General features: G+C 39.2%; 1 protein-coding gene across 2 annotated transcripts in view; it reads left to right on the top strand.

Annotated features, from left to right (window-relative positions):
• The window catches only part of LOC129922657 (uncharacterized), a 19,919-nt gene extending 8,650 nt beyond the window's left edge, over nucleotides 1-11,269 (top strand). The window contains exons 4-9 of one of the 2 annotated variants that reach the window (XM_056009350.1): nucleotides 271-363; nucleotides 1,806-1,925; nucleotides 4,127-4,296; nucleotides 5,684-5,824; nucleotides 8,599-8,775; nucleotides 10,123-11,269. In XM_056009350.1, the coding sequence (XP_055865325.1) occupies nucleotides 271-363; nucleotides 1,806-1,925; nucleotides 4,127-4,296; nucleotides 5,684-5,824; nucleotides 8,599-8,775; nucleotides 10,123-10,241 (820 nt within the window). In that variant the 3' untranslated portion in view covers nucleotides 10,242-11,269. The remainder of the gene's footprint in view (nucleotides 1-270; nucleotides 364-1,805; nucleotides 1,926-4,126; nucleotides 4,297-5,683; nucleotides 5,825-8,598; nucleotides 8,776-10,122) is intronic. The other variant, XM_056009351.1, reaches the window with a different exon arrangement.
• The last annotated feature ends 2,940 nt before the right edge of the window (nucleotides 11,270-14,209 follow it).

Raw genomic sequence — 14,209 nt, 5'->3', positions numbered from 1 at the left:
ATAATTTGACCCTCCTGCTGTAAGGAAGAAATTTACCCCCTCCCACCCACCTCTTGTTAATCGCAGAATTTCAGAATATATTAATTCTTTGTTGTTAAGTTATATTCATAAATTACAACAGCAACCAATTATGGATATATAAGATGTTAATGTTTTGAAATCTATATAACTTTTTTTTATAGTTATAAATATGGTGCGGCATGTCGTGCATTGATTTTTTTTTATGACACGCTATTCTAATCTTTGTGTTAATCATTCTGTGTCGATCAGGTTTGTGAAATATGCGACTCATACACTGATAGCTATTTCACACTGGCACCTAGTTGTCATGTGTACTTGGAGACTACTGTACTACAAAGACAAGTAAGTCATTCATCTATTAAGAAACGCTAGTACTGATACTACATATAATCCTAGTAGAGACTTAGAGGTAGGCTAGTAGACATAGAGCCATAAAGAACTGCCATGTTTTATCCATGTTTTCCCTGTTGTGGCCAATTAGCTAGTAATTCTTTTTCCAAAGATATACATGTATATATACTGTCAAGTTTTTAGGAAAACCGTTAGAGCCGTTTTCGAGATCCGTGTTCAGTTTGCAAGCTGAAAAGAGAAATAGCAAGAAATGATATCACTAAGTGTTTGAGATCATGGAGTCGAGGTGGCTGAGCGGTTAAGCTCTTTGCTTCCAAACCGGAGATTTATGGGTTCAAATCCTGATGAGAACTGGGATTTCTAGTTTCGGGGTCTTTTCGGCGCATATTAATCCACCCAGCTCTAATTGGTACATGACATTAATGGGAAGAAAAGTGAAGGCGGTTGGTCGTTGTGCTGGTCACATGACACCCTAATTAACTGCAAGACAGAGAAACAGATGACCTTTATATCATCTGCCCTATAGGTCGCAAGGTCTGAAAGAGGAAACTTTACTATACCGAAGTAATTAAAAAAAAATACATTTTTAAATACATTACAATACATAATAATTAATGTACATTTCGACAAAATTTACAAAATAGACAATACTATAAATTATATATGTATACATATATATGTATTTTTATGTGTATTTTTTGTGACGGTATTCACCGGTACGGCGTACCGGTACCTTTTTTAATGTGGGGAAAAAGTTATTACTTTTCTTGCATTTTAACGTTTACTATTCATTTATTAGTGGTTAAAAATTAGGCAATCCATCACAGAGAGAGAGAGAGACAGACAGACAGACAGACAGAGAAGAAAGAGAGAAAGAGAGCTTACCTTACGAATTGCTTGTTAGATATTTCACTACAAACTTTCGCTATTAACCGTTACAAATAGTTTATACTAGCTTTGGTCTGAGATAATTAGTATTTCTTTCTTAAAAAGCTGACATCTGTCTGTCTGGGACACATTTTTGTATCTCTCTCACTTACTAATCTCGGATCAAATTGAAATTTGGCACAATTATTCATTGTCCCTAAAAAAAATGAATTAGTTAATTAACAATAGCAATTAATATTTTGTTTAAAGTTTGAACAAAAAAAAAGAAATACATATTACAGTATATATATATTGGCTTCCTTCAGTCGTAGAACGACTTTGGTTCATCTCGAACACTTTGTCATATGACTGTGCAGCCCTATCTTGGAGAGACACTCCCGTCCATATATATTGCAGGTCAAAGTGGCTTTCGCTTGGGTGGTAGAGGAGCCGGCCGTTTTCTGTATTGACATATTTGGCTGTAAATGTGCAGTTCATTCCCGTATATAGTTTCTTTTTTGTGTTATCAATGGCATATTTTTATATTCGTTGTATGTTGTCTGCAGAACCCGAATTATCGTACAATATCTTCATCCAATGTACACAATTCTAAGCATGGTCGTCATCTGGTCCATTGTCTACATTCCACTGGTCTACTTCTGGATAGTGTTTAGCAATGAGAAAGGGTAAAACCTTTTGTTCCGTCTTACGGCCACATCACAGCATTGAATTTTTAAGTTAAGAGAGTAATACCAGGGCCTGCCTTATGTCGTAGGAGGCCCAATGCGAAACGAATAGGGTGGATGAAAATGAAAAAAAAAAAAATTAAGACCGAAAAGTACGCAATGAATTATAGATGTACTGTATTTATATCTAAATCATATAGCGCCGATACCACATGGACGATCCATGATCCCCAGACTAGAAATAACATGTCGACATTTTACCAAAAGACTAAGACAAAGACTAAGTCTGCTTTATTGATCCTTACGGAAATTTGTTGTGATTACAACGACTCTTTTCTCATATAAAGACAACACAACAGAAAAATACACATAAATACAACAGACAAGAGTTCATTCAGCGACTACACACAGGTATCTTGGTGCATTTCATGTTCCCTGATCAATGAGTGGCGGTGATGGAGTCTGACCGAGTGAGGTACGAACGAGTTTTTGTACCGCTCCAGTTCTTGTTTTGATTGACAGCAGTCGCCCACTTCGCGACGACCTGACGTAGTTCTGATGGAGCGGGTGGCCGTTGTCTTCCAAGATTTTTTCGATTTTTCTTAGGCACAAAGGTCTTCTAACATATGTAGTCTAACAAGTAGATATAAACATTCGCGAATCAATTGAGACTTAAGTCTAGGCTACTAGACATAGAGACACAGAGTTGTGCTATGTTTGAGAGTTGATCCATTATTCGCATTTTTTTTTTTTTGTAAAAAAATAATTCTTTGAGTCATGCGCGGTGTCCACCGCCAATCAGAGACCCTAGGCGGCTGCCTTGTTTGCCAATGCCCAAAGCGGCCACCACAAAATGAGACTATATTTTTTGTGTATAGAGAATAGGCCTCTTTAGTCACACAAGAAGTTGCGAAGGGAAAAGATCGTCTCTCGAGACGTAAAATGCCACAGACAGAAATAGTCAATTGATTCTGTGGCATGATTTAAGTATAAAGCTGTCCCTGACATATTCAGGGCCCAAGCAACCTTTACGTCACGCCTGTTTGCAAATATTTCAAAAATAATTGAGACAAACCTCTGTAACTATAGTATATCAGGACAGCAAGAGTTTTTTGAAGCATTACTTTTATTAAACAGCTTGTAAGTCTAGAGACCCTAAAGCAGAAATACTATTTGTTGAGTACATCATCTTTCTGACTGACAGAGAAAGAACGGGGGGGGGGATGCATAATATAAATATCAACCTCGCGTCTGACTCATAAAGAACAAATAGAACCAATCCTATGCGGCTTTACAAAAGGACTCCTTTATGGCCAGCCCCCGGCCAGCTAAGGGCAGGAAAGCGAGCACAAGGCGGACCAAGAAAACGCTTCTTGGACAGTATCAAGCATCTCTGAAAATCCTCAACACTGACCCTGCCACCTAGGAGACGGAAGCACGTGATTCAGCATCATGGCGTCGTGCTGTGAAAACTGTCGCACAAATTGCAGGAGAACAGAACAGCGCTGGCGGAAGAGAAGCGTCAGAGAAGAAAAAACAAAAAAAGCAAAGCCAATGACACTAGCTCCAGCTAGAATAACCTGCCAGTGTGCAGCCGAACATTCCGGGCTCACATAGGTCTCACCAGCCACATGAGGAGGCCCAAAAACCACAGTGCAAAGCCCTCAGATAGATAGATAGATAGATAGATAGATAGATAGATAGATAGATAGATAGATAGATAGATAGATAGATAGATAAATAGATAGATAGATAGATAGATAGATAGATAGATAGATAGATAGATAGATAGATAGATAGATAGATATGGAGATGGAGATGGAGATGGAGATAGAGATAGATAGATAGATAGATAGATAGATAGATAGATAGATAGATAGATAGATAGATAAAGATATAGATAGATAGATAGATAGATAGATAGATAGATAGATAAATAGATAGATAGATAGATAGATAGATAGATAGATAGATAGATAGATAGATAGATAGATAGATAGATAGATAGATAGATAGATAGATAGATAGATAGAAAGATAGATAGAAAGATAGATAGATAGATAGATAGATAGATAGATAGATAGATAGATAGATAGATAGATAGATAGATAGATAGATAGATAGATTGATAGATAGATAGATAGATAGATAGATAGATAGATAGATATTACACTATCAACTTGCTTTCCCAACTCTTCAAGTGAAGAGACAGAATGCTATTTACCACACTCGTCCCCCATTGTGGTGGCAGTCCTTGTGATACAAGTCTTTATACCCAGCCTGCTACTGATAGTGGTCAACCTTATAATCTACTTTGTCCACTCTAAGGAAATCAAATCTGGACTAGCCAATAAAGAGACTGCCAGTAAAGGTAAGAAGAGCAGCCTGATGTATATATATAAGATTACATTTTTTATGTGTAAACTTAGATCATCCATGTGTAAAATTACATTATATATGTATAAATTTAGACCACCCATGTGTAAAATTAAATTATATATGTGTAAATTTAGATCATCCATGTATAAAATTACATTATATATGTATAATTTTAGATCATCCATGTGTAAAATTACAATATATATGTGTAAATTTAGATCACCCATGTGCAGATTTAGATCATCCATGTGTAGATTTTGATCATTCATGTGTAAAATTAGGCCTACATTATATATGTGTAAACTTAGATCAACCATGTGTAAAATTACATTATAAATGTGTAAATTTAGATCACCCATGTGTAAAATTACATTATATATGTGTAAATTTAGATCATCCATGTGTAAAATTACATTATATATGTGTAAATTTAGATCATCCATGTGTAAAATTACATTATATATGTGTAAATTTAGATCACCCATGTGTAAAATTACATTATATATGTGTAAATTTAGATCATCCATGTGTAAAATTACATTATATATGTGTAAATTTAGATCATCCATGTGTAAAATTACATTATAGATGTGTAAATTTAGATCATCCATGTGTAAAATTAAATTATAGATGTGTAAATTTAGATCATCCATGTGTAAAATTACATTATAGATGTGTAAATTTAGATCATCCATGTGTAAAATTACATTATATATGTGTAAATTTAGATCATCCATGTGTAAAATTACATCATTTATGTGTAAATTTAGATCATCCATGTGTAAATTTAGATCATTCATGTGTAGAATTACTTTGTGTGTGTGTGTTTGCCCAGGTAACTGGAGGCCCGTAGCGAAGCGAATAGGGAGGCCTAGGCCAGCGGTTCTCAACCTTTTATGCTGGCCGACCCCTTTTAACAATCCATCACTCTGCCGCGACCCCCCTCTCCACACACACACACATACAGCAATAGAAGAGTAGACAATAACAATCCACATTTTCGATGGTCTTAGGCGACCCCTGGCAAATCGTCAATCGACCCCCAAGTGGGTCGCGACCCACAGGCTGAGAACTCCTTCCCTAGGCAAAGTGAATAAGGAACCAACGAATTATAAACCATCCTAGATCTATATCTAAATCAATAACTAAAATAGTGCCGATAGCACAAAAGTACTTCATGGACGATTCATGATCACCAGACTAGAAGTAACGTTTCGTCATTTCACCACAAGAAAGATACAATGATCTTCTAACGCAGGGGTGGGCAACCTTTTTCTATCGAGGGCCACGTTTTAAAAAAAAATTGGGAATGGGGGGCTGCATATATATGCGTCTGTACGTGCAGCAGTAAAGAAGTAAATTTTTTTTTTTTGTTTCAGTGAGTCAGTCAATGTTGGTGATCGTCCTGGCGTCATGTCTTCAATTTATCATCACCGTCTTTCCAGTGGTTGTCATAGTGATATGCAACAGCGTCATGTTTCAACTCAACACAAGGCTGGGCGCTGTCAAGTATGAATTAGGTACACTGGCACTGATAAACACTTGACCCAATCAAACGGCGTCCTATTAGTAAACACTTTTCCGGTGTACGTTTAATATTTATTGCCTGATTATTTTTTTACTTTTTACGGTAATTTGAAGTTGCTGATGTTTTCAACGTTACCTCCCATTAGTCTGTTGAGTTGTTGGGGCGCCATGCGAGATTGGTCGACCGTCTTTCTTCATTCCTCCCTGTATTTCAATGGCAGGCCCGTCCATTCTTTTGTGCTGTCTTCCCATCGCTTTCTCTGTCTGCCTTTTCTTCTTTTTCCTGGAGAAGGGTCTTTGCGAGCTCTGAAGATCTTGTAATATGGCGTAGATTTTTAGCGTGCGTTTTGTTTTGTTTTTTACGATAGTTAGTAGGTCGTCATGGGGTCCAATCGCTGCAGTAACCTTGTCTCTGATCTCTTGGTTTGTGATGCGGTCTTTGAATGTGATGCCTTGGATCCTTCTGTAGAATCTCAATGCCATTGCTAGGATCCTCCTCTCTAGCTCCGCAGTCAGCGTCAAGGACGCACAAGCATATAAAAAATGTGGCCATGACCAGGGAGCGCATCAGTCTGATTTCGGTGCCGAGGGCTAAGCCTTTGTCTTTCCATATCATTTTAAGTTTTGAAATGGCTGCTCTCTCACACACACACACACACATACACTCCCTCTCTCTCTCTCTATCTCTCTCTCTGTGTGTGTGTGTGTATTTCTGTCATGACGGTGAGAAGAATCTGGTGATTGGTTGGTGGCTGTGTACACATTTGAGACCAAAAGAAAATCCTCTGCCGAGGACAGACGTAGACGGCGAAAAGAAAATCTAAATTGACCACCGGTGGACAATGGTTATACTTGCGCTTGAGGTGACAAAATATGATAGCAGCTGGGGGGGGGGCTACGTAGCCACGGGAAATTCTGTACTCCTCACTAATCTTCGGACTCGAAGACAAGCTTTTTTTATGCGCTTAGTAAACAACTTTTCCTGGGTGTCGAGCTTGAGTCCCTCTTGATAGGTAACCAAGCGGCGTTAGCGCCTCGGCCACACATCCCACAATATGTTTTTTTTTTTACTATATACTATGTTGACTTGTTGCTTTTTTCCGCCTATACTGTTGCCTACAAGTTGACTTGCTGCTTTTTCAGCCTATACTGTTGCCTACATGTTGACTTGTTACTTTTTCAACCTATACTGTTGCCTACATGTTGACTTGTTACTTTTTCAGCCTATACTGTTGCCTACATGTTGACTTGTTACTTTTTCAGCCTATACTGTTGCCTACATGTTGACTTGTTACTTTTTCAGCCTATACTGTTGCCTACATGTTGCCTATACTGTTGCCTACATGTTGACTTGCTGCTTTTTCAGCCTATAATGTTGCCTACATGTTGACTTGTTACTTTTTCAACCTATACTGTTGCCTACATGTTGACTTGTTACTTTTTCAGCCTATACTGTTGCCTACATGTTGAATTGTTACTTTTTCAGCCTATACTGTTGCCTACATGTTGCTATACTGTTGCCTACATGTTGCCTATACTGTTGCCTACATGTTGCCTATACTGTTGCCTACATGTTGCCTATACTGTTGCCTACATGTTGAATTGTTACTTTTTCAGCCTATACTGTTGCCTACATGTTGCCTATACTGTTGCCTACAAGTTGCCTATACTGTTGCCTACATGTTGCCTATACTGTTGCCTACATGTTGACTTGTTACTTTTTCAGCCTATACTGTTGCCTACATGTTGAATTGTTACTTTTTCAGCCTATACTGTTGCCTACATGTTGACTATACTGTTGCCTACATGTTGATTGTTACTTTTTCAACATATACTGTTGCCTACATGTTGCCTATACTCTTGCCTACATGTTGACTTGTTACTTTTTCAACCTATACTGTTGCCTACATGTTGACTTGTTACTTTTTGAGCCTATACTGTTGCCTACATGTTGACTATACTGTTGCCTACATGTTGAATTGTTACTTTTTCAGCCTATACTGTTGCCTACATGTTGACTTGTTACTTTTTCAGCCTATACTGTTGCCTACATGTTGCCTATACTGTTGCCTACATGTTGACTTGCTGCTTTTTCAGCCTATACTGTTGCCTACATGTTGACTTGTTACTTTTTCAACCTATACTGTTGCCTACATGTTGACTTGTTACTTTTTCAGCCTATACTGTTGCCTACATGTTGAATTGTTACTTTTTCAGCCTATACTGTTGCCTACATGTTGCCTATACTGTTGCCTACATGTTGCCTATACTGTTGTCTACATGTTGCCTATACTGTTGCCTACATGTTGCCTATACTGTTGCCTACATGTTGTCTTGTTACTTTTTCAGACTATACTGTTGCCTACATGTTGACTTGTTACTTTTTCAACCTATACTGTTGCCTACATGTTGACTATACTGTTGCCTACATGTTGACTTGTTACTTTTTCAACCTATACTGTTGCCTACATGTTGCCTATACTGTTGCCTACATGTTGACTTGTTACTTTTTCAACCTATACTGTTGCCTACATGTTGACTATACTGTTGCCTACATGTTGACTTGTTACTTTTTCAACCTATACTGTTGCCTACATGTTGCCTATACTGTTGCCTACATGTTGACTTGTTACTTTTTCAACCTATACTGTTGCCTACATGTTGACTATACTGTTGCCTACATGTTGACTTGTTACTTTTTCAACCTATACTGTTGCCTACATGTTGCGTATACTGTTGCCTACATGTTGACTTGTTACTTTTTCAGCCTATACTGTTGCCTACATGTTGTTGTATACCAACGCTGCTACCAACTTCATCATCTACTGTGCTTTCGGCAACACATTTAGGAGAGAGCTCTTCAAGATGTTAATGCCCAAGTGTGTACCTAAGCAACTTGGGCCTTCTCAAAGTGGCTGCAGCGGTGTCTCTGACGTCAGTAAAGGTAAACAGTTGGATCACCTACGCTGTAATCTTTAATATCTTTTCTGATTATTAATCGAGATGTTATTGGTGGGAATTGATAATTGCTAGTGATGGCCATAGTCAATGAAGTCATGACCACTGATGTTTATGATGTCATGACCATATGATGTCATGGTCAAAGATCTGTATGATGTCATGGTCAAAGATGTGTATGATGTCACGGCCAAAGATGTGTATGATGTCATGGTCAAAGATGTGTATGATGTCACGGCCAAAGATGTTTATGATGTCATGGTCAAAGATGTATATGGTGTCATGGTCAAAGATGTGTATGATGTCACGGCCAAAGATGTGTATGATGTCATGGTCAAAGATGTGTATGATGTCACTTCCAAAGATGTGTGTGATGTCATGGTCAAAGATGTGTATGATGTCATGGTCAAAGATGTGTATGATGTCATGGTCCAAGATGTGTATGATGTTATGGTCAAAGATGTGTATGATGTCATGGTCAAAGATGTGTATGATGTCATGGTCAAAGATGTGTATGATGTCATGGTCAAAGATGTTTATGATGCCATGGCCAAAGATGCATATGATGTCATGGTCAAAGATGTGTATGATGTCATGGTCAATGATGTTTTTAATGTCATGGTCAAAGATGTGTATGATGTCATGTGTATGATGTCATGGTCAAAGATGTGTATGATATCATGGTCAAAGATGTTTATGATGCCATGGCCAAAGATGCATATGATGTCATGGTCAAAGATGTGTATGATGTCATGTTCAACGATGTTTATGATGTCATGGTCGAAGATGTGTATGATGTCAGGGTCAAAGATGTTTATGATGTCATGACCTTGTTATGACACGATTAGGAATTAGTTATTTGTTTCGGGAATAGGGTGAAAGTTTTTACTTAGTGACGATGACATACAGCGGTTCTCAACCTTTTATGCTCGGCGACTCCTTTTTACGATCCCCCACTCTGCCGCGACCCCCCCCCCCCCCCACACACACACATACAGCAATAGAAGAATAGACAACAACAATCCATATTTTCGATGGTCTTAGGCGACCCCTGGCCAATTGTCAATCGACCCCCGAGGGGGTGGCGACCCACAGGTTGAGAAACCCTGACATAGGATAACTTTAAAAACAGCACGGAATGCAACAGTTCGCATCCCGCCATGTTCTGCCCCATCTCAAGAAGAAGCTGAAACCACTGACTCATCTGGGCGCATCCATTGTCTTCCGAGACATACACATATTCCTACTAATAGCAATGGTTCGGGTTTTGAGTCTTGTATTTGAGCGAACATAAAAAAAAATTTCATGTTGATTTTTTCGTTTTATTTCGCAGCCGAGAAGTCAGTGAAGTATTTATTCAGCTACACCCACAGCCCTGGTCCAAAACATTCGTTTACGGTGACATCAGAAGTAGACCCGACAGACTTCAATGATCTCGAAAGCGGATCCTGAATTCGTCAAGGAACTAACAATGTTATTGGAACAAATAATGTTTTTCCAACAGAATATGCCATTCTAACAAATCGTGCTATTCTAACAACTATTTTTTTTTTTGCTCTGAAATACAGAGACTTCGGTATTTTTATAGAGAGTGTATGAAAGGGTCTATTGTAAAACGGAACAGGTAAAAAGTATTGGGCCCTTGATTTTTTTTTTAAAAAGTTGATAGAGTTCAGGTTTTCAACGCCAAGAATCGAACCCTAGAGCCCTGGAAAGTATGTGTCGTGTGGCGTTAAAATTATAGCAGCATATAAGCCTTTCATGCAATATTCTGCCACAGTGTATTGAGTTTCTTTTTCAGTTTCACTCTTTCTCTCCGTAATTATTTACCACATTCTGGTGGAATCAACGCTGGTATCGTCAATTAGGAGAGAAAGAGTTAATACACAGTATGTTGTCCTTCCTAGAATTTAAAGGCAATCCTTTATAAGCTGCACGAGTATTGTAGCATTCAATGGCAAACAAAGGCATAACTTAGAAAGTACGGAGACTGGACAACAGTCGGTCTGCCTCAATGATGCCAAAACAACCTTCCGCTGGCCCTTTCCGGCATTGACGCAACCAAGTCTATCCCTTGAAATCTCTGACCCCATTGCATAATAAATCCGCTGCAGATCTGTTTCACTGGACTTGACGATTTGAATTTGTCTGGTGATGTAGCCCGTGAGACTTACGTTGAAACCTATTTTGCCCTCAAGCTGAGAAGTGTTGCACACCTCTTGTATACGTTTGCTAAAAACACACATCTGTTTGGTCGTATGTTGATTCACGTATCATCTTCATTCTAAATAGTTAAGTCATCAAACATCTACATATTTTTTGTTCACATTCTGTGATATATCTGTAGATCTAGACGTCTGCTGGTGTTAATATGTTAATATATGATCGCAGGTTTGGTTTGAGAGTATTTTAATGTCAACCTTTTACGAAAATTGAAGAAGTTTCGTTTCTATTGAAAATTAAAAAATATGGATCAATTATGGACTGCTTTGTTCTGTTAGTAGATACTTTATACAATAATTGGGACTCGGGGAGCGGGTCTGTAATAGACTAAAACAACACGAGCTTCAATAAACACAATGATTTTATTCGTCCATATTTATGCTCTTTACTCCAGCCACTTGTTCTCTATACTCTGACTTCCTTTTACACACAGTCCTGACACATTGCTGTTCACTCAAGCATGTCCACTCAAGGTCCACTGGTCATTTCATACACAGGCACACACACTGCACTACCATCACTACTATCACAGGGTTCTGCGTTAACACCGAGAAGAGAATAGGTAAAGATAAGATAAGATAATTGTTATTGATCCGATCAAATGGAAATTCAGTTTGACTATAATTGACAACCTCAGCGCAAGTATCTGATCTAATCTAGAAAGCCTCGGGGAGAAGGGGGTCTCTTTCACATTGGCCGCTACTTATCAAAGGGGAAAGAGAACTCTGAATCCAGACCTCTACTGCCTCGCGGCTGGTTACCCTTTGGTCGCTTGCAGAACGTAGTGCTACACTCTAGCAGAGGCTGCGAACAGCTGATCCTTAAGTGTTTCGGCCCTTTGCCAATCCTTTCAACCCAACAGCTGCGTGGGGAGGGGCGAACTGCTGTGTGGGCGACCAAGTTCCGACAATTACCAATGTCCAGGTTCTCGTCGCGTTCAATGGACGGGTTTGTCTCTCGATAATGGGTCTCTCTCTCTGTGGTATTTTACGTCTCGAGAGACGATCTTTTCCCTTTTCAACTTCTTGTGTGACTAAAGAGGCCAATCCTTGATACACAGCTGCGGTCGCATGTTGGGCTTATGTAATCACAAGGCGCCGTTGCATTTTCACCCTTCTTTCTGCTTCTGTGGTGTATGGCATCTGCAATCCGAGACCCTTCCTTTATACTCTCTCTCCTTGTGGATCTATCCAGGGCTACTTTTTCCCAGCTGCTACAGTCACATATAAATAAGTGCCCTACTAGATGAAACATAGTTATTGTACGATTTGAGAGCAATGAGTGGTAAGGACAATAATGGGGGTAAAAAAAAAGATGTTTACCATATTTATGGTTTACTTAGAGATCGAGCTATTCTCAGCATAACTCCACCCATAACGACATCTGCATCCCCATTGGACGCTTCGCTTTGATGACTTGAAACATGCTTCTCAGCTTCATCGTGGCGCCTGGGTGGAAGAGGGAAGCAAAGTAAGACTCCCTTTGGGGTGCCGAAGAAAGAGCCTTGTTTATAGCACGGGGATGCAAGAGAGCTGTCATGTCACGACCCATATAGTTCTTCGACGCCCCGTTTTATGACGGCCGCTATGGTGCAGAGAAACAAAATGGAGGAACTTCCCCAGTGAACTGGTCTCTCATCTAGTTCCGAGAGTCTTTTGGCTATGAGCCATCGGTAACAGGGACTTAACAAATTTGAATCTGCTTGGATCTTTCCAATATAGAGCATTTGTTTAATCAGGTCGCTGGAGAAGAGGTTCCCTTGGTCTAGACTAGAGTTTCTAGAATCTTCGACTCAACTCTTACGACAGCAAAAACAATACAAATCTGTGAACAGGGGCGGACTGGGTGTCAAAATCGGCCAGGACATTTCTATACAATGCGGCCCACAAATGTAAGCTGTATGATGGGCATCCAATCATATATCTCCGCAAAAGCATTGTGTAAAGTTTAATAATGCATCGAAAGTATTTTGTTATATGAATAATTTATTAGATGATTTTGAAACTAATAGATAAGCTCTATTACTCAATGAACAAAGTATAACACTTGGAATGGTGAGTCTCATATTTAAAAAGTCTTCTGCTACAATATACATTAACATATATATAGTTCGTCCATCGTGGTTCGATGATGACCACTAGGGGGGGGGGGGTGGATGACAAGTGACTTGCGCTGGAATTTGGGTTAAAGTGAGGAGGATTCGCGCAACACATCAACCTCACTCTCTGCCCTAAAGCCCATCCTCTTCCGGAAGCAAGATTTGGTCAAGACGTCCGGGGACAAGTTTGAGTGCAGTGGATGGCCAGAGACTTTCTGTGTGTCTTGTCCTGCTCTAGAGTGCTCAACAGCACTGTGCTGGTACTTGCCTTTCTGTCCGATTAGTCTAGTTCTGTGACGTTACGCACAGGCCGCCAAGTCCAGACTTCACATGCTAGGTTTGACAGAACCTCAGTGTACTGAGTGCCATGGACACGTCAGATACCCTCTACCTGGTTTAGCCGGCCAGTCAAAGCCGTTTCCGGGGTGTGGCCGCTGCGCATGCTACAGCTTCTGGTAGCCACAGGTGAGAGTTGGGTACCGATTGGGGACCAAGAGTGAGCCAAGCTACCCTCAAGAAGAGGGTACGACTGCTTGTCCACTAGAGGTGCTACCCCTCCTAGACACCCCATACACCCCTTACATATACATGTACTTAGCATTCTCATCCAAGGCATTCATAGCTGGCTTAATCAAATAGTTGGACACGACTCGATGTCAAAATTTCAAAATCATCTGTAAAAGTAGAAAAGAAATAAAATGACTAAGACAAGCTAGATGAGCTAGCCAGGAAAACCAGTGACTTGGCAGAATTTAAGTCATTGGTTAATATGCATGACTAAATGCATGGCCCGTAGGACGTAATCATCTTCTTTTTTTGAAGTAACGACTGTATTATATAAGATAAATTTTGATTGATTTTGATTTCTGTTCAAGCTTCTAATAGGAAAGACTGACGAAATCATGTTACGCCAACCGTAACAGCATCCTAGGGGCACCATTTAATTAAGGGACAGATGATAATAAAAATAGTTTTTTTTTTTTAAAGTAAATAGTCAATAGTAAAAAAAATTATAAAATAAATAAGCACAATTTATTGCAATTTTTAGCTATTTGTATATTATTTACAAACGCAGACGGCGAAAAGAAATTCTAAATCG

The sequence above is a fragment of the Biomphalaria glabrata genome, chromosome 14 (assembly GCF_947242115.1).
Source record: "Biomphalaria glabrata chromosome 14, xgBioGlab47.1, whole genome shotgun sequence".
Taxonomy (NCBI): domain Eukaryota; kingdom Metazoa; phylum Mollusca; class Gastropoda; family Planorbidae; genus Biomphalaria; species Biomphalaria glabrata.
The sequence above is the reverse complement of the archived record's forward strand: the minus strand, read 5'-3'. Positions and strand labels throughout refer to the sequence as shown.